General features: G+C 45.7%; 1 protein-coding gene across 1 annotated transcript in view; it reads right to left on the bottom strand.

The window, feature by feature from the left end:
* The window catches only part of MAD1L1 (mitotic arrest deficient 1 like 1), a 352,928-nt gene that overhangs the window by 76,003 nt on the left and 256,906 nt on the right, over positions 1–20,019 (bottom strand). The window contains exon 17 of the mRNA XM_063315196.1: positions 17,271–17,461. Within this exon, the coding sequence (XP_063171266.1) occupies positions 17,271–17,461 (191 nt within the window). The remainder of the gene's footprint in view (positions 1–17,270; positions 17,462–20,019) is intronic.

Raw genomic sequence — 20,019 nt, forward strand, 5'->3', positions numbered from 1 at the left:
TTATCTGACTGTTCTCCTGGCAGCGTCTCTTTACTCCATCTCCCAAGGTCTTTCCCACATACCATTACAAGAATCTTGCAAGTCTGAAAGTACACCTCTCCCCCCATCTCCTTTGCAGCCTGAGAAACTAGGGAGGGTCCCTTCTGAGCCTCTTTCTCCTCCCATTATGCAGCTGTGGGCTCTGCCCTCTCTTATCTGACTGTTCTCCTGGCAGCGTCTCTTTACTCCATCTCCCAAGGTCTTTCCCACATACCATTACAAGAATCTTGCAAGTCTGAAAGTACACCTCTCCCCCCATCTCCTTTGCAGCCTGAGAAACTAGGGAGGGTCCCTTCTGAGCCTCTTTCTCCTCCCATTATGCAGCAGTGGGCTCTGCCCTCTCTTATCTGACTGTTCTCCTGGCAGCGTCTCTTTACTCCATCTCCCAAGGTCTTTCCCACATACCATTACAAGAATCTTGCAAGTCTGAAAGTACAGCTCTCCCCACATCTCCTTTGCAGCCTGAGAAACTAGGGAGGGTCCCTTCTGAGCCTCTTTCTCTGCCCGTTATGCAGCAGTGGGCTAAGCCCTCTCTTATCTGATCATTCCCTTGGCAGCATCTCTTCCCTCCATCTCCCAAGGTCATTCCCACATACCATTACAGCTATGCAACGTTTCACAAGATTTGCCCCTTCAAACAACCAGTGTTCACTGATTTTCTTCTTCTGCAGATTGTTGGACATTTAATGCCACTCAGCACCATGGAGCTCCTGGAGAACATTACCTTTCTGAAGAAAAGCATGCCAATCTGAAAGGGAACCCCTGGGGAACAGGGGAAAAGGCTAAGCATACATGCTTCAGATAGGTACGTAAAGCAAAAGCCGACCAAAGTCCCAGCAGTCGGAGGCCTCCTTCTCTAAGAGCACACAAGGCCAGACCTAGGTGGGCGAGGGTAGCCCAGAATGCACATTATCTCAGCTAGGTAGAGGTTCCCAATGATGGTTCAAAAAACTCATCGCATGGGGCAGCTACACAGAGAGCTGACATCTTCCTGTTCTAATGCCAAAGGTTCCTGACAGAAGGCCACAGTGAAACCATTTTCCATGAAGAACTGAGAGAACTAGCATGGTTAGAAGAAGTTACCTGAGAACTCTTCTTGCCAACATCCCAGTCTGATGCACAGGAGGAGTGAGGTTTGTTCTGGGTTACTGTCAAGGATTTCACCCTCTAACCTTCTACCTGCCAACTGACATGGGTGAATCCACAGTTGGGCTTAGCCCCCTACCTTCTCTTTGAGAGCGATGGCCTCAGCTAATCAAGCAGCTAAATCCTTATCTTCAAGAGGACAAAGGAGAAGTTATTTAGACAAGTAGATTAAAGCAATGCCCATCAATTACTGTCGCTTCCTACCACCGCGCACTCATCTGCACTGATACACACCTGCTTCTGTCCTATGTTTTGGCCACAACAAACACCTATGAGATGGAAATAATGCATTCTATCTCCATCGTAACTGAGGGACCCCCTCCTTAAGTGAAAATGCGGGTCCCGTCTGCGAGGGCCTATTTACTCCATATTGGGGGGAAATATACAGCTGAAGGTGGGAGTAAAGACCCCCCCCCATTTTGGGAAAGGTTTTTGGAGAGCCTCAGCGTGAATGTGGCACATAAGCTCCAGATGCGGTTAATTATGCACCAGCATGGTGATGGGACTGTTCCTTTTCTAATCTGCAGATGGACAAACATTACCTCTCTGCTTTCCAGAGAAAAGCAAGGGAGGGGGAGGAAAGGAGGGACCCTTGGAAAATGCGACCACCTGCATTGGCGGCTGACTGCAAAAATGTGTGGCAGGATCCTTAATTTATGAGAGTGCTGTCCACAGGCCAATTGCCTGCAATCTGTTGAAGGGAGAATCTCTGCTTCTTCCTTGGCTACATTCATTATGCAGACTGGAGAACGGAGGAAATTTCTAATTGATTTGCCCATATATAATCCTTTTAGTTTGCTTGTTTAAAAAACAAAACAAAACAATACCTTCAGAACTTGCAAAGAGATCAGCCAATATCTAAATACAAAATACAGAAACGCTGGCTGTTATTCAAGAGGACTCTTTGTAAATGAGAAGCAAGCCTTTGCTCCTAACAACATCTTCATTCTAGTCACTGTCAGTTGAACCCTTTGGCTCAGTTAATGCCTTGCAATTAACCTCACCTTAAGAAGATCAGCTCCAGCAAGCCAGCAAACTCAATCTGAATCCTTGCTTGCCTTCCCATGACCAGGCGCTAATGAGGACCAAGCGAAAAGGAGCGTCCTGGTGAGGTCAAACCTAAGACCTATCCAGCCCAACATTTTGCTTCTAACCAGGAGCTTCCGGAAGCCCAGCAAGAAGGCACTGATGAGTCAGCACTCTGAAACTGAAATTCAGAGATAAGCTGCTTCTGGAGATTAACCATCACTGTTAATAGGTATGAACAGACCTGTCCTCCAGGCTCCATGATAGGAGCAACGCCTATCAAGGCAATCTGAGCTAGTGGTGGCCATCATGCCTTCTGACAGTTCATTCTCAGCATCCTGTATGTACTGCAGAGAAGAATTCTCCATTTTCTTACATCTCCAGCTGATCAAACACCTTACACCTTGCCTTGAGTATGTACAACCCATTCCATTTCAGGTGTATTTCACGAACGCTCCAGGCAAAGTTTGACTCCCAATATAAAGCCATCTGCAAATCCTGCCGAGGCCGCACTTTCTCCATTTTTAACTCAAGAGACAGCTGGTGAGGCATATGTGACTACTCAAGCTTATGAACTACACACTGCATGGGGCTGTCAAGGAGCTACTGATGCCACCGAAGCCCATGTCATAAGGCTCTCCAGGAATCTGAATGGGATGAGATGTTAATACAAGCAGGGCTGAAATCCCCCCCCCCCAAAAAAGTGATATGCACAAACTGATAGTATTTCACAGTCCTAGCTGCATCTCTACAAGAACCACAGTGTGCTACATTCTGAACTTGTCTGGTCCCGAGAGTCAGACCCTTGTTTTAACCTAGGACATCTGGGGACTATGGAGGGGGGAAGAATGCATTACAGTAGCTTGGAGAACAAGTGAAGAAATTCTTAATTCTGAAAAGAAAAAGAAAAAGAAAAGGAATACAGTCTTTTAGGGAGGAGAAGGGGTCTTGATTTTTCCAAAGTTCAGTAATCAATCAATCAATCCAAGGCCCATGGCCATCCAAAACCAAAGGCTTCCAGCCTCCTCTCCCCACCTTCCTCCCAATTGCTTCTCATTCCTTGTATTCATTCCTAATATTATTATACAGCTGTGCTCTGGTTCTTGAAAAATTAATTGATTAAAAAATTCATTCCCTACAGAATGGAAGCAGCTTACAGAACCCCCAGTTGCCCTTTTATAGCTGGAAGGAACAGCATGGAATGAGTGCCTCTTTCTTTCCCTGTTGTACCCTGGAGTACACCCTCACACACACACACAACCCCAGTTTGTTGCCCAAGCGAAACTTCTCTGAGCTCAGAAAACAAAGCTTTGAGAGGGAGAAATCTGGTTTTCAGAGTTCACCTTTCAGAAGCGCAGTGGTTCATCTTCTAGGATCACTGGTGGATTACAAGGGGGAAAAATAATGATCAACCCTAGATCGAATATTGGCCAATCTCTGCTTGGCATTTTGCTAGAGTGGGAATCCTGACCCCATTTTTGGCATCTTGTTCCCAAGGCACCTCGGCTACAACACTACAGGTCACCTAGTCCTTCAGTCAGGATCTCTTGAAATGAGCTGCCAATTGCTATGGGAAGGAGCAATTCCGTCTTCAAATGTTGATTGAATCTTAACCTCCTGCTCTCATGCTGATTTGATTTCTCTGTGGTGCAGCCAGGATTAATTACAATGTGTAATTAATGGCAGGGTATGTTATCACAAGCCCCCAAATTAGGAGATAAATTGGACGGGGTGCAGATGATATCAAGGGAGCTGACAAGCAAATTGCCCTGTGGGACTCAAGTCATCCCATTCCACAGAAGAAACTGCTCTGCTCAGCTGTCACCATCATTAGTAGTTAGGCAAGGAGAGGACGCACGTGGGTTGGGTCGGGATTGTGGGGCTTAAACATTTCCCCATGCTGTGATTTGGCGACCCTGAATCCTCTCTCCCCTAAGGGCAAAATGTGCATGTACCCAATAACACAGTCAAGATCTATACATGGGAATTTCTTGGAGAGGGAGAGGACATTTTAATAGGGAAAAGAGTTGGTTCTGGGGGGGTGGTCTTGTTCCATGCAAATGCTCTTCCATTACTCTTGGGCATAAAAGCACGCACACACGCCCTGAGTAGCTCTCTGAGGATTCTCCAGCATCCACGCAGAGGCCATTGATGAAACGAGAGAGCTGGGGAATTCTAGGAGCTGAAGTCCACACCTCTTCAAGTGGCTGAGATTGAGAAGCGCTGATGTAGAGTATGGAACTGAGGTTTCCGTTCAGAAACAATCCAGTTTTCTTTGGGGCGGGGAATGCCAACTCGTAGGCACAGTGAGACTTGGAGAGCGTGTGGCAACAGCTGTGGCGGGGAACCTATGCCTCTGCAACCGGTTGCTACAGAAGACCACAACTCTTACGCTGCAGGCCAACAGAGACGGTGCTTGCTCCCCATGACTTCAGTCTGCCTGGATGCCCTCTAACCTTTTTCCTTCTTTTGCTGAGCCTGGGGGTTTATTTTCCAATCAAGACTGGGGCTACCATTGCCAGTATGTGTGTGTGTATGTGTGTGTGTGTGTGTGTGTGTGAGAGAGAGAGAGAGAGAGAGAGAGAGAGAGAGAGAGAGAGAGAGAGAGATTTCCTAAGAACGCCCATGGGTCCTGGGTGGGACCTTCTCATGATCCTGTAAATAAAAATGGTAGAGAGCGCCACTTTGCTTGGTGGCCTTCTTGTTTTCCATTTCTACTTCTTTTCAGCAGTAGCTTCTCTCTCTGGCCCTTGGCTGTAATCAAGATTCATTCATTGATTCCCATTTCATTTTGTTAGATTAAAGGTGTCTTTCACAAAAAGGCTGCGTGCCAAAGGAGGGACCCCTGGATGATGGTGTCTACAGGCCTCAGGTAGTAGGCTCCTGGTTTTAAAGATTCAAGGTGTTCTGGCAAAGAGCACCTAAACTGCAGCACCCCCAATTTCTATTCAGGGGGGAGCCCCAGCTTCTGGAGTTTTTTGGCCAGAAATGAAAAGAGCATTACGCTGCCCCCCACCACCACCCTTCTCTGCTCAGGGACAACGGGGTTATTGCCAATGTTTGCTTCTATTCCTGAGCAAAATGCAAGGACCATCTGTGGTCATCTTCAAATAAACAGGCTCTCTTTCTTTACAGCAAGCAATTTAAGGAAGATAATGATGTTTTAATGAGGAGGAAGAAAGAGATGCTGGGGAAGAAAAGGCCAAGGTTGGGCCAGGAAGCAGCAGGCTTATAATTAGGGACGATGGGCAGAGAGAAGGGAGACAGGTGGTGGGCAACTCACTCAAAGGCTACTTGACCCCAGACTGGCTTGTCCCACGCACGAGCAACAGCTACTCCTCTGAGGGCTGAAGCAGCCAAGGGCTAACAGGAGGGGCTAAGAAGCAGAGACAGAGAGAGAGATGTGAATCTGCTGCCATAGGGTGCTGCTACGAAAAACCACCACAACTCAAGAATTGGCTTGCATCCATCAGGGAGAACGTTCTGCTAGTATTCAAATACAGGTAGGCCTCGCTTAACGACCACAATTGGGACTGGAATTTTGGTTGCTAAGCAAAGCAGTCATTAAGCAAATCTGACCGGATTTTACGACTTTTGGGGCGGTCATTAAGCGAATCACTGTGGGCGTTAAGCGAAGTACATGGTCGTTAAGCAGATCATGCAGTTCCCCATTGATTTTGCTTGCCAGAAGCCAGCCTGGAAGGTAAAAAATGGTGATCCCGTGACCACGGGACGCTGCGATGGTCGTATCAGGGAGCCTTCTCTGCAGTGGCGCCCGCCCTTTGGAACATCTTGCCCCCGGAGTTGAGACGGGTTTCCTCGCTCTTGGACTTCCTGAAGAAACTGAAGACCTGGTTCTGCCGCCTTGCTTGGGAGGGGGAGAGTGATAGTTCCACCTGGGGATGGCTGGTGCCATAGCACCTCTTAGTGATTGTGTTCCATCTCCACTTGGATTTTACATTTGTTTTTATGGACATTTTAATGCTAATTTTAGGTGGTTATGTTTTTAGTGTTATTTTATTGTAAACCGCCCAGAGTCCCCCATCGGGGGAGATGGGCAGTGATATAAATTTAATAAATAATAATAAATAATATATGCGAACCAGTTGCCAAGCACCCAAATCATGATCACATGACTGCAGGGACGCTGCGACAGTTGTGGGCGTGAGGACCGGCCGCGAGTCGGTTTTTTCAGCACAGTTGTAAGTCCAAACCATCACTAAACCAATGGATGTTTAAGCGAGGACAACCCATAGGGCCCCAAGGCTCATTTGGAGCTCTCCAAGGTCCTGGTTCTTCTCTACATTGAAGTCACCTCCTCTCCTCCCAGCTCCTTTTGCCGCCTTGGCTGTTCTATCCTGCCCCATTTCCTCTCGCAGCCTTCAGGGAGCCACAAACAAGGCTGGAAATAAGAATTCTTCTTGAGGCAAAGGATCACCTCATCAGGACTGGATTTACTATCTGGACAATGGACAATCTGGACAAGCAAGCAACTTACGAGAGCAAAACAAGGCCTTTCTCCCTCTTAATACTGTATTTGCCTGTGCCATGACATTTTTGTGGGTAAGTCTTCTAAGACTTCGGATGCATGCTTTGTTTACAAAAGTGCCATTCACATCTAGGTTGTACGTGTCCCTATTAAAAAATCACTAAAATTAACTTTTAAACATCTGACAATTACTCTGTTTGAGTGTTGATGAACCAAGAAAAAAGCCCAGGTCACTCCTGATGGAGGCACCCACCAGGTAAATCAATTTTAAAAAACCAACTCCTTGCTATCTGACTGCAACATGAACCCCCTCCCCACTGAAAATCTAAAATTTCTGAAGAGCTGTGAGTGAAATCAACCCAGAGCATGACTGAGATCTTTGCTCAGTTGTTACTCCATCGGGATTCCAGGATAGAAGGATTATCTTTCTACTGGGCTTTCTTTTAGATTAAACTATTCTTTAGCGATCAGACTAATTTAAAAAGGAAAAAAAAACACTTAAGATTCCATCAGGAGGTAAAGGAATTGTTTAGCAAAACAGAAAAGGAAACAAAGGGTGTGAAACAGGCACGGGGAGACCAGGCTATCAAACAGACAATGAATGGGAGGGAATAGATTGGGGGGAGGATGGAAAAAAATAAAAGGTGGGAGGAAGGATGCTGGGAGGTTCACCAGAAGAGAGGTAGACCTCCAGTTTCTCCTCGTGATGGCCAGGTCCTCTTTACAGCGGGCGAGTAAGGCAGGCACCCCCAACACCCCCCACTCTCAGCATTGACCTTTCCTAGGAAATCTGATGCCGCTCATTTGACAGAAAGGCATTAAGCTCCCTTGCAAATGGCATTTGCTTCTGGAGCCGTGCAGGAAAATTGAAAACAAAATATAAAAATAAAATAACAGGTAATTAATGAGAATGAGAACTTAATCGAGGCCCGCACTCCCTAATCAATCTTGCCACGGCTGGCTGGCTCCACCAATGAGCTCCGCGGTTATTTCTGGTTGCGTGTGCAAGGATGCGGGACGGCTGCTTGGCGAACGTGCTCAATCAAAAACGCGACTGGAGGCCTGCTGAGCGGCACGGAGGAAGGAGAGGCGAAACGCAAGACCCAAATCTCTTCGGAGAAAACCAGCTGGGGACATACCGTTCCTTCCTTTTGGACTCCCCCAGCTAAAGCAGAATCACAAATTTTGCAAAAACCACCAACTGGCAAACACAGCTGCTACATAACCACAAACTGGTAAAAGGCTGCAATGGGGGAGATTAAAAGATACTGGGGGTGGGGGTGGGGGGAGAGATTGCAAGATGCTAGGAGGGACTCAGCTTGATCAAATCTGGGTTTTCCTGCTGCATAATGTGAGAAGTGGGCCAGGGCAGCTTATACCTGGCTTCCAGCTGGACAACTTAAAAAGGGAGCTATTTTTCCTCCAGTCAGAGAACCCCATTAGGTGCCTTCAGGCTATTCTTGGGTTGGCACTCAATGTATCAGCAACATGAATTTGTATTTGCTGAGCTAGCAATTGAAACCTGTGTGATTAATGGGATTCCAAACATGACTTTTAATACTTCTGACCACTCAGGGCCTGGCCCTAGCAACTGGTAAGGCTGGGCAGCTGCTAACAACCCAAGGGAGTCAGGATTCATACAGGTAGACCTTGCTTAACGGCCACAATTGGGACTGGAATTTCAGTTGCTAAGCGAAGCGGCCATTAAGCAAATCACCACAGCCATTAAGTGAACCAGGTGGCCATTAAGCGAGTCACACAGTTCCCCACTGATTTTGCTTGCCAGAAGCTGGCTGGGAAGGTCAAAAATGCGATCGTGTGACCACAGGACACTGTGATGGTCGTAAATGCAAACCAGTTGCCAAGTGCCCAGAACATGATCCTGTGACTGTGGGGATGCTGCAACAGTCATAAATGTGAGGACTGGTTGTAAGTTGGTCTTTTCCAGCACCGTTGCAAGTCTGAACCATCACTAAATGAATGGTAATTAGGTGAGGACTACCTGTACCACCTTGTCCCTTCTATCCTATAGCCCAGTGGGAAATTGCAATCTTATATCACCTTCCTAAAATCCAAGGCACCATCTTTTTAATCTTCCAAAATACAGTTTGGTGGCTCACCGGAATCGAGTCAACGTGCCCTTAGCACCCACACTGGCCTAAAGTTCAAGAGCTATCACTGAGAAGCAGCACCCTCCCTGCTGATTCTGGCCCAAGACATTGCACCGTGATAAGTTTTCTATGAACGCAGCAATCCGTATGGATCGCTCTAAGGCCATATCTGGCCAGGGCCATGGATCTGGCAAAGCCATAATGGCCCAAGAGGTTTGGGTGATGTCTGCCTACAGAACCAATAGGCGAACACTTCCTTCTCATAGCTGGGTCTTCCTTAGGTGTTCCAAATGGGACTAAAGCCACCTGCAAACTAAGGGGGACGTAATCCAGGTATCCGTAAAAGCCAATGAAGCTCAGGTTTCAGTTTCTGAATGAGACCAAGCGATCGGTGCTTTAGGTCCGTCTCCTTCTAGAGATCGGATGTGGGGCGTGGATGCGGGTGTCCACAGGACTGTTTCAAGCTGGGTTTCCACATATGTTCAATGGATAGACTTCTAAATAAGCTCAAGCACCACAAAGCATGCTAAGCCTCCGGCGACCTTCTTCCAACAGACGCAAAATCCCAGTTAAGTGCGCAGGAGAGGACCGGGAGCCTTCCCAGTATTTTCGTCTGGGGATCGGATCCATCTACTTCATCACGGGCTGATTCCCAGTTACAAAAGCCAGCGAAGAGAGTGAAAGTGCAATCCATTTTCCAAATCATTTGAGATCTGCATTAAGGAAGAACTTTATTGATTTTATAATTAAGGTGGGGATGAAATTCACACTTGAGGATGGATTAGAATGAGGAAGGAAAAAAAAACCCTCCCTTAACTGCTTTAATTCCCTACCTTTTTACCATCCTAATTTAATTTTCCATTATAACTTCCTTCAGAGAATGAAAAGTAGATATGCAGACTGGGAATTTTGGGAGCTGAGGTCTTAACACATCTGGAGAACACTGGCTGGTGAAAGAAAGCTCCCTCCCTCCCTCCCTCCCTCTACTGTCTGTCTGTCTGTCTGTCTGTCTACCTACCTACCTACAGTACCTATCTATCTCGTCTGTCCATCCCCCCACCCACTCACCCACCCACCCAATTTGTATGTTGCCAATTTCATCTTGACTCATGATGATTTACAGTAATTAAAATTTGCTTATTCCGGATGTGATGCTACTCTTTTAATTCACCAGTCTTCTACAACCCAACTCCCTGATTTTCCCGGTGGCGCTGCGGGTTAAACCGCTGAGCTGTCGATCGGAAGGTCGGTGGTTCGAAACTGCGCAGCGGGGTGAGCTCCCGTTGTTAATCCCAGCTCCTGCCCACCTAGCAGTTCGAAAACATGCAAATGTGAGTAGATCAATAGGTACCGCTTCGGCGGGAAGGTAACGGCGTTCCGAGTCGTCATGCTGGCCACATGACCCGGAAGTGTCTATGACAACGCCGGCTCCAAGGCTTAGAAACGGAGATGAACACCGCCCCCTAGAGTCGGACACGACTGGACTTTACGTCAAGGGAAACCTTTACCTTTACCTTTTTAACAGCTACTATATCTTGTTTTCTGCATGCATCTAAACTTTAACAGCTTTGCCACAGCAGTGTGTTTTGCATTGCAGCCCCTAGATGGACATTTTTTTTCTTTATAGATCTATCTAGATATACTCATCAATAGGAGCTAAAACTTCATGCATATTAGATTGGGATTATTGTACTTCATGACAGGCAGAGTCAGAATACATGAATTTTATTTATTTTATTATTCAAATTTCTATTACTGCCCATCTCCCCCCCAAAAGGGGGACTTAGTATCACAAACATTATTTTTTATATTTCTGAATTCACAAAACACAGTAGACCTCAGCGGCTTCAAGTTCTGCTCTGTTTTGATATCTAGTCCCACAAATGCCTACTGTGTCCCTTCCACCCAGGGAAGAGATTAACAAATACAGATTAATAACCAGAGGATCATTAGGAGACAGATTAGTCATTCAGGCTAGTTAGGGTGATCTGCCTACCATCACAAACCACACAGCAGTTTATTAGTCTGCTTCTTATAGTTGACAAGGTACACCAAATAATGATTTAACAGGCAGTGTTTCATTAGACTGTCTGTCATTGCTTCGAATGGAAAAGTTCGCCGTGCCAGCAGGAGAAAAGATGTAATTTCCTTCAAATAGGAGCAGTGTTCGAGATTCAGTCTATACTCTCACGTTCCATAGCCCATAAAGTCAGTCTGTCCACACTGAAAAAGCTGTAAGAGTTGCTGGGAGTCAGGCAGCATATACATATTATTATTATTATTATTGTCGACACCATTTCATTTCAGGTGACAACATGGATCTGGCCAGCTTAGAACGATGAGAAGAAAAGTCCGTCAAACTATAATAGTCAACTTGGTCAATCCTTCAAGGTTGACCAGACTAGGAAACCAAAGTCATGTAGGCCAATACTACTTTTATTGTAAACTTATACTAACAGAATCTTGAAAGTCTGAATGTGCCTTCCCCCTCCGTCCCTCTGTCTCCGGTGAACTAGGGAGGGACATGTCTAAGATGCCTTCTCAGGTTATGTCAGGCCTAGCCCGAGAATGACAAGGAATCAATCCATCCAAACTCTAGTTCTTTATTTGCTCACACTGTGTAGACAGAATCTTGCCAGACAAAAGCTACTCTACCTAACCGAAGGGGAAATAACCTGGGAGGCTCTGGGGCGGGGCTACTCTGATCCTCTTAGTCTTCCCATGTTCCAGCTCCGGGCTGTGTTGTCTCTTATCTCACTCCCCTCCTTGGAATGTGCTCCCTCCTTCCTGAGAACCAGCAGTGTTACGGAAGCCCATCACAGGTTACAGTTCAGACTTGGCAGACCTTCTTCCTCCTCTTCCTCAAGGCCATTTCCTTCTCCTCTACAACTTGGTGCCCTCCAGATCTTTTGAAGTTCCCTCCCCTCCAGCCTTCACCACCATGGCTTGTGGGGATGGTAGTTACCCACCCCTCCTGTAGTCTGTCCCCCGAGATTCTGCAGAGTGACGCCCAGGGCCAAGCTGAGATATGCAGCCAGAGGCTTCTCTGCAACCTCAGAAGCATAAGTGAAACGCCAAGCGGAGAGGGAAATGGGAAACGATATGCAAAACAATAAGCAAGCTTAATTTGTATGCCTCATCAGGAATGCCAAATGAACTATAGAAGGAAGAAAGAAAGAAAAATGATACCAACCATGGCTCTTCCTTCACAAGTGATCCCTCCAGGCCTGCACAATAAATTTGCAAGTTAATGCACATTATTAATGTGTGTCAATGTCTCACAGATGTTTCCCTGCTCTGTTAATTTTGTCCTCTTTAAATAATACTGCTTCACACTAGAGCTCCAATCCCCGGTAAGAAGTCAGGCACAGTGATCCAGATTAAAAAAAAATTATTTCAATCTTTCTGTCTTTAGACTTCTCACCTTTCAAGGAGCTCCTTAAACAAACGTGAATCAAACACCAGGGTATGCTCCAGCTGTTAACTTAATGGGCTCCTGGAACAAAAGGCCGTTGACTTTATCATACTAGGAAAGATTCAAGGTGGACACTGATAAAGATTTTATTTCGCAAAAGGAGTGAAAGACATGTTGTAAGAAACATTTCTCCCTCCCACACACAACTCTTCCTATTTTAAAAATATCTCTATTCATGACTCTGTTGGAGGCTTGTTTGTCAGTGAATCACCATCAGATCACAATCACGTAACTGCCTTAGCTTGGTAAGAACACATAATGGCCAATAGAACAACACAAACAAACAAAGCTCAGTGTGTGAATCATTACTTTTCAACAAGTCCGCCTCTCTGTGTGCAAAGGTCCCAGTGACTACTTCATGGAGATATCTAACTGGGGTCCAAGGCTGATTGCAACATGTTTCCGCAAGCTTTCCACAGAATAAAAAGTGAATGCTTGTAAGCAATGAAATCAGAATCTCAGGCGTGAAGCAACGGGGAGGTTTCACCAAAATCCGTCAGAGCTGAGCATTTAGCCAAGCTGATACAGGTCCCCAGCAGCCAATCACAAAGAGAGTTGGTCTTTCCAACGTGGACTCTACTTTTAATCACTGGAAGTGAGACCTGAAGCTAAAGCATGACAAACGTTGACCACGCCAAGGCTTAATTGATCAAGCTATACTTCCTGGCCCATCCAAAAGTGTTAGATGTTACTTGCCCACCACATGAACCACACTACATTCCTTACTTCCTTTCTACACCTGGTTCTATTCATTCCCAGACTGCTCATCATCCAAGATCCAGACATAACCCAAATGCCAGGGTCCCTGTGGACAAATGTCTTTTTTATCTTATAAATATCTCATTTACCTTTTCTTGGGTTAAGCAACGTATTTAACATTTTCCCTAGGTAAATATTCTCATTAGTCTATACACATTTTTGGAAAGCACATGAGCTCACAGGTGCATAGTGGACATACCAGATAGGTTATTTTGCCCTCCTAATAACTCCTTTCCTTGAAGTACACATTTATCATATTTTCATCCCTCTGACTATCTCCTACCTGTGATAATAGGAAAAAAAAAATAAAATAAGATTTCATGATTTATTGTCTCAGTACCACGGATGATTTTGCAGGCTTTCTCAACTCTCCAATTTACCTCATCTCTATACCAATCAGTCCAGTATCTCTTTAAATTACTTTTCCCAGTTCATTCCTCAGCATCCTAAACATTTCCTCTGATTTCTCTGCTTAGGATTTACCCAGTTTTGCTGGCAAATATAATCCAAACATCTCAACCTTGACCTTCTTTCTAAAGAAAACCCGGACACTTTAGTACCTTCCATGGAACTTGTTTAGTTCCTTCTAGTTGTTAGCTCATTAATCAAGTTCATTTTCAGCAATAAAGCCTGCAATTTGAAGCTTGCTAATGTGGGAATAAGCTTCTCCAAATTCAACAGGCTATATTGCCAAGCAAAATTGCATAGGACCGCGGTGTAAATCTGCACTTGGTAGACAATGGTTTTGAACAAGATTGCATAATTGTTTTTAATGATGCCTATCTTAACAGCTGCCATTCTGGAAGAGGCATCCCTCTTGTGAAAATGAGAAAGCAGAATGCTTCTTTTAAGAGGGAGGTTACGCTGATTCTTAAAAAGAAAAAGGGGGACACCTTGCTGATAAATTTAAAAAAGGGGTCAGCTGATTAAACACAGCTCTATAGAAAGACTGGGCATGGGACTTCAGCTCATGGATGTTTGTCAGAGGGAGGAACAGGAGTGAGAAGAAGAGAAAATGTTGGTGCCTGAAAACCACTCCCAATCCTCACAACACTTCAGACTGGAGCAAAGTGAACTGGCAAAATGAGGACCATGTTAAACTGCAGGAGGGAGAAAAAGACTCAATTCTCCAATCGAAGAGATTCAGCTCTCCCCTGCTTAAGACCATTCCTTCAAAGAGGAGATGTGCAGATTTGGCTAAAATCTTAATTGCATCTTTTCTCTAAAGTGTTATTTATTGGTGAAACCATCCTGCCCAACCCCATTCCCATCCCCATTCCAAAACAGCATTCTTATTTTCAGGTCCGATATGGTACACATTTTCTGCCAAGTCCTACCGCTGAATGCCATCTTTCCTTGAGGAACAGTATTTAGAAGACTAAAGCTATCCCACTTGGCTTATGGAGAAATGAAAAACTTCAAATGTAAGTTAATAAGCTGAGCCTCTGTATTGATCAATGAGCTGCTTCCATGTTACAGTCACTTACATAAATAAAAGAATTATCTATAACCGACTAAGACCTTTAATGAACCAGCAACAGTAATAGACTATATCTGCCAAAACCAAGGATAATTCTAATATATCACTTTGTGCAAAATCATCTGCATCTTAAATCCTGGGGAAATGTACTACATGAGAATTTCCATCACATTCCATTTTTTTAAAGCAATAGAGCCAGGGAGCCATACCAAAGAGGCACATTCCCACTGCATGTGGGCCAGCAGAAGTTCAAAAATGCCCTCCACATCTTTCAATACGGCAAACTTGAAGATGGGTGGACTTCAACTCCCAGAATTCCCCCGCCAGGGGAAATGAATCCAGTACAGCGAATGGTAGTATTTGTTTTGGAACTTGGTACCCATAAAGATTTTTTGAAGTGGAACAGAAGTAGGTGGAACTTCACGATCATTGTCAATGCTGTTTGATAAAAGACCTTATCTCAGTGTTTCTCAACTCTGACAACTTTCAGCTGTGTGGACTTCAACTCCCAGAATTCCCCAGCCAGCATGCTGGCTGGGGAATTCTGGGAGTTGAAGTCCACACAGCTGAAAGTTGTCAGAGTTGAGAAACACTGATCTAGAAGAACCCTCTAGGGTTTTCCTTTAGGATTCTCCAAGATTCAGTTAACTGGTGTCCCATATCCTGGTTCAAAATATTAAGAGATTACCCCTTTCATTGGGTTTCCACCACACTGACTGTCTCCAGCACTAAAAACTGGAAATGTATGCGCTGGATCCCCTCTATCAAACAGTGTCATCTTGTTGGCCCGAGCAGTCATGCCTTCCTTGTGGCAGCATGTGTGTCCCCTTGGAGATCTGGATGGCCCCAACCCTGTTAGAAATTTGTAAGGCTCTGAAGACCTGGCTGTTTCCCTGCCAGGTTAAGCAAGCCTTGGCGCTGATGTGGTTTTGATGATTGTGATGAACTGTTTCACCTAGATGTCATGGGTTGTTGTTTGTAACCGTTGTTTAAATAACTAGATTTACAATAATGACTACCGGCAATGTCTTCATTTTTTGCCACTGACTTGCCCGTTCTCTTGGCACAGATTGGCAAATATTCTACCACTTCACTCATAAAAATCCCATCCACTTCTTTTCCAGTAACTCAAAATATTAACAATACATCTGATAGGTCTCAAGTTTGTAGGTGCTGACTCAACTCAAGAAAAATGGAGTACAATACTCTGTGATTGGCATCAACAACCCAATGCTATTTGAGAGTCAAGAAAATACCTACTGATGCAAGAAACTAGATTCATACAGGCCAGCTTTACCAAGAGGACTACGAAGTAGAAAACCTATTATTAAGACAATAGTCAATTGTTTAGTATTGAATTGTATACAATATTTGATTATCCGTAGGGCCACTATCTGGATATTCCGTAGCCTGGCGCCATCTCTCTGTGCGTGTATGTAGAGGTAGAGGTATACAAGGGAAGGCTGGCAAAGAAAGACATTAATAGCTTGGCAGTTATTCAGGAAGGTGGCAGCTTAGTCTCAAAGGAGTAAATATTTATAAATTTCCTTAGCAAGTGAGCTATAAAATGGTATGTTAGGAAGGAGAAGTTCATGAATCAACCCACTTTTTGAGGGGTGGGGAAGACGTCTGAGCCCAGCTCAGTCCTTGGCAAGACTGAATGGGACTTAATATGCCGAAGTGTTCCTTGCTTTCCAAAAAGGCAGCTTGTTTGGCAAAGAACAGAAGTACTAATGGAAGACTTCAGCGTTGGGCCATTGTTTGTTCAGAAGAAACAGTCAACACAACCACCCCCCTCCTAGAACTTAACATTTTTACAGCAGAGTGAATTGTGCAGAATTCAGGCTGACTAGGGACAGCCCTAATACACACCTCTTTTCCCTGTTAGGATCCACCCTTCCATGAACAAAAGCTACCAGCGCTGGGGAAAGGATCTGAAGGTGCAGATTTCATAGCTGGAGCACGTATCCCCATTGCATGCTGTCTCTACTTTGGGGCCCACCCCAGGACTGGTGGGAAGGGATTTTCATTTTTAGACCTTGCCGTCTTCCAATACCCAGAGCGAAAAGACAGACGCTCATGACTTGTTTAACTTCCTAATAGGAAGATCCTAAATGGGATGGCTTGAATTGATATGGTACATATTTTCAGAGGTCAAGGTTGGGATGAGATTATTTGACCTGGGGAGATTATTCTGGACATTACTTTGAGGGACAAACGTTTCATCCTCTCTTTCACAAAAGAAGGAGCTGCTTGTGAGCATTTCCACCTGAGGGTCTTGGAGGCCAAGACCTACCCATTTTAGCACCATCTCCTGACACAGAGAGACGGTTCCTTACCTATAAACCTCCCTTCCTTTGCTCAGCTTCAGAACCACTGGGTATCCTCAACCCTCTATTCCAGTGTTTCTCAACCTTGACGACTTTTAAGATGTGTGGACCCAGCGTGCTGGCTGGGGAATTCTGGGAATTGAAGTCCACTCATCTTTAAAAAGTTGCCACGGTTGAGGAACACTGCTCTATTCAGGCAAAAAGAAAAAGGGGGAGACTTCAGGTGGCCCTAACTGTTTTCTTGAAGAACATCTCGTCATTAACGCCCTAAGCAGACCCGTGTCCGCGCACGTGTGGATGTGTGTGTGTGTTGATATCGGTCGAGCAAGCCATCCAAAGCCCTAAAGAACATACCGTTGATGTTCTCACGTGTCCATATTCTCAGACATGTTGGGGGAACAGGAAAATAACTTGCCTTGAAGATCAAGCAGTCTTCTCTGCGCTCGGCATAGACGGAAGTGAGACGGTACTGATTCTCGGTTGTCATGTCAATCTGGTAGCCGGTCAGTTTATAACACACTTTGCGAAAGTCCTGGATCTTCGCCCGGAAGACTTCCTTTAAGCGCTGGTTTTTCAACTCCGCACTCTCCACTTGCTTCTTTAATTCTGGAACGAAGCAGAGAGAGGGAGGGAGAGATTACATCTTTTAGCACGTCAAGAATCGCTCCCACAGGGTCTGTACAGAGATGAGAAGAACCAGCAGAGGCAGTGGAAAGCAAGGCTGGAGAAGCGAGTCTCCGTAAGAAGCCAACCAAGGACGCAGGCCACCCAGCTTAGGCCAGACTGGAGGGCACGACGAGTTCAAGCAGTCCCGCAAAGCAGGAGAGGGGAAAAATCTCTCCAAGGTGCACCAAGGAGCAAACTCTGAAGCTGAACGCCCTCCCTCTCGCTCACTCTCTCCGTTGGCAGATGCCTGGCAAAGGAAACGCTACCGCGCCGGCTGCCACTCAGCCGGTGTTTTTTCGTTCGGAAAGTTTGCTGCCAGTAGAGTGAATCCTTCAGGGGGATACGCAACAATTGCCATGAATCCTTCACCCAAGGTGCTTCCTGAGTAATTAAGCCACAATTTATCCCCCAGGAATTACAGGGAAGAGCTTTAGTTCAACGCAAGCCGGAGATGCCACCAAGTCAGATTGTTTCATCAATACAGCAGCCCAGAAGAGACCTTTATCCCCACGAGAGAGAGAGAGAGAGACTTTTTCTCCGAAGCCTCTGACGTCCTTCTCCCTTCCCCTCTGTGGCCATACGGCCACCGGGCTGCAGGAGAAGCAGGCAGCGGGGCTCCGGCTGAACATCTGCAGTCACTCCCGGAGCACCCCGAGCTTTCCAATTTAGTTTTGTATCGCATGCTTGGGGCAGGGAGGGGAATGGATCTACACGGGGATGTAGGCCACTCCTCCCACACTTGGACTGTTTTAGATTCTTCGCCACCTGGATTCTTTATTTTTACCTTTATTTATAGGATTTACTATTGTATTTTTATACTGTGCATTTTATGGTGGCTGTTGTTAATCGATTGCTGTAAACTGCCCAGAGTCCCCCGATGGGAGGAGATGGGCGGGGACAAATCGGACAAATAAATAAAATAAATAAATAAATAAAAGGTGCTGCGGCCGGTAACGACGACGATTACCCTTCCATCTGTCTGACGTGGCGCCTGGCAATGTCGAGGGACCAGGTCTCTGCACCGCAGACCTAACGTTTGCATTCACAGCGAGAAACAGTGCAGGGGAGGGAGAACACGCAGGGATCTTGGTTAGACACATGAGCCACCTGCACCCCAGAAGGCCAGTCTTCGTGGTTGCCAAGGGACCTTGTTCTCTTCAGGTTTCTAGGGGTGCTGCCTTCCCATCAGTGCCCCCCAACCCCAGTTTTGCTCTTGAAGATACACTGGCACCTTTGCACAAAAGGCCAGTCACAGAAGGCCCCAGGGAAGAGCTTCCCCACCCTGGCATTCAAAGTGCATTTGGGGACATGCCCGTGCTACTGCCTGGAAATAGATCATGTTCCCACAATCTTGTTCGGTGGCTGGTTGGTGAGCTGGGAGGTGGGGTGGAAGGTAGCACCTTTTATGTAAGATGTAAGACAGGGAGGGAGGGAGGGAGGGAGAGGCAGCTGGATAAAAAAAGAGAAACCATTTTTTCCTCACCCAGCAGGGAAGGAAAAATGCATGAAAGATGTCTGTAAACAGAGGTACAGGTAGTCCTCAACGTACAACCACAATTGGGGCTGGAACTTCCATTGCTAAGTGAGATGGTCGTTAAATGAGTCACGCCCAGTTTTACGACCTTTTTTGCTGTAGTAATTAAGTGGACCACGTGGTCATTAAGCGAATCCAGCTTCCCCCATTGACTTTGCTTCTCGGAAGCTGGCTGGGAAGGTCGCAAACGGCCAAGCGCCAGAATTTTGATCATGTGACTTCAGGGACGCCATGATGGTCATAAGTGCGAGGACTGGCCGCAAGTCACTTTTTTCAGCGCCGTCATAACTTTGAACGGTCGCCAACAAATGGTCATAAGTCGAGGACTGTGACAAAAATTTTATTGTAGTCCCCCTGGATGGGCGGTGATAGAAATGTGAATAATAAAAATTTAAAAAAAAAATTAAAAAAGGAAGAAAGTGTGTAAGATTGTGTTGGTCTCTCCACTTGAGATAACGGGACAAGAGTTTCAGATAATGCTGGATGGTAGAATGGAGAGAAGAGGCCTGTCCTCAGAGTTCGGCTTGGTCCTCCACAAATAGACCAACTTTCCTGAGTTTAAAGTGGGTGCTGGATTCTATCAAATCTACCCTTCTTCATAGAAACCCATGGGTTGGCCAAGCATCCTTTCTCAGCTCAACCTACTACAAAGCTGCTGTTCTGGATCTAGAGATGGGGAAAGGAGCATACCACCTGGAGCTCCAGGAAGAAAGGTGGTAGAGCAAACTGGGGAAACAAAATCAAGATATAAAATTAAAGCTTGCCCAGTCCTGTATCACTGCAGATGTAAGCATCGGGAGGTGTTTTTGCTGCTGATGGTCAGGCAGTTTGAAAAATCTGAGGAACATTGGCTTAGGCACGCTTGACCAACCCATTTCATCTGCTCTGTGCTGCTGAAGTAACACCCATGGATGATTTCCCTCTTGCTGTCATCTGGAACATCCCAGTTCTTCTTTCCCCTTTT

Source organism: Candoia aspera, chromosome 14, assembly GCF_035149785.1.
Source record: "Candoia aspera isolate rCanAsp1 chromosome 14, rCanAsp1.hap2, whole genome shotgun sequence".
Lineage (NCBI taxonomy): Eukaryota > Metazoa > Chordata > Lepidosauria > Squamata > Boidae > Candoia > Candoia aspera.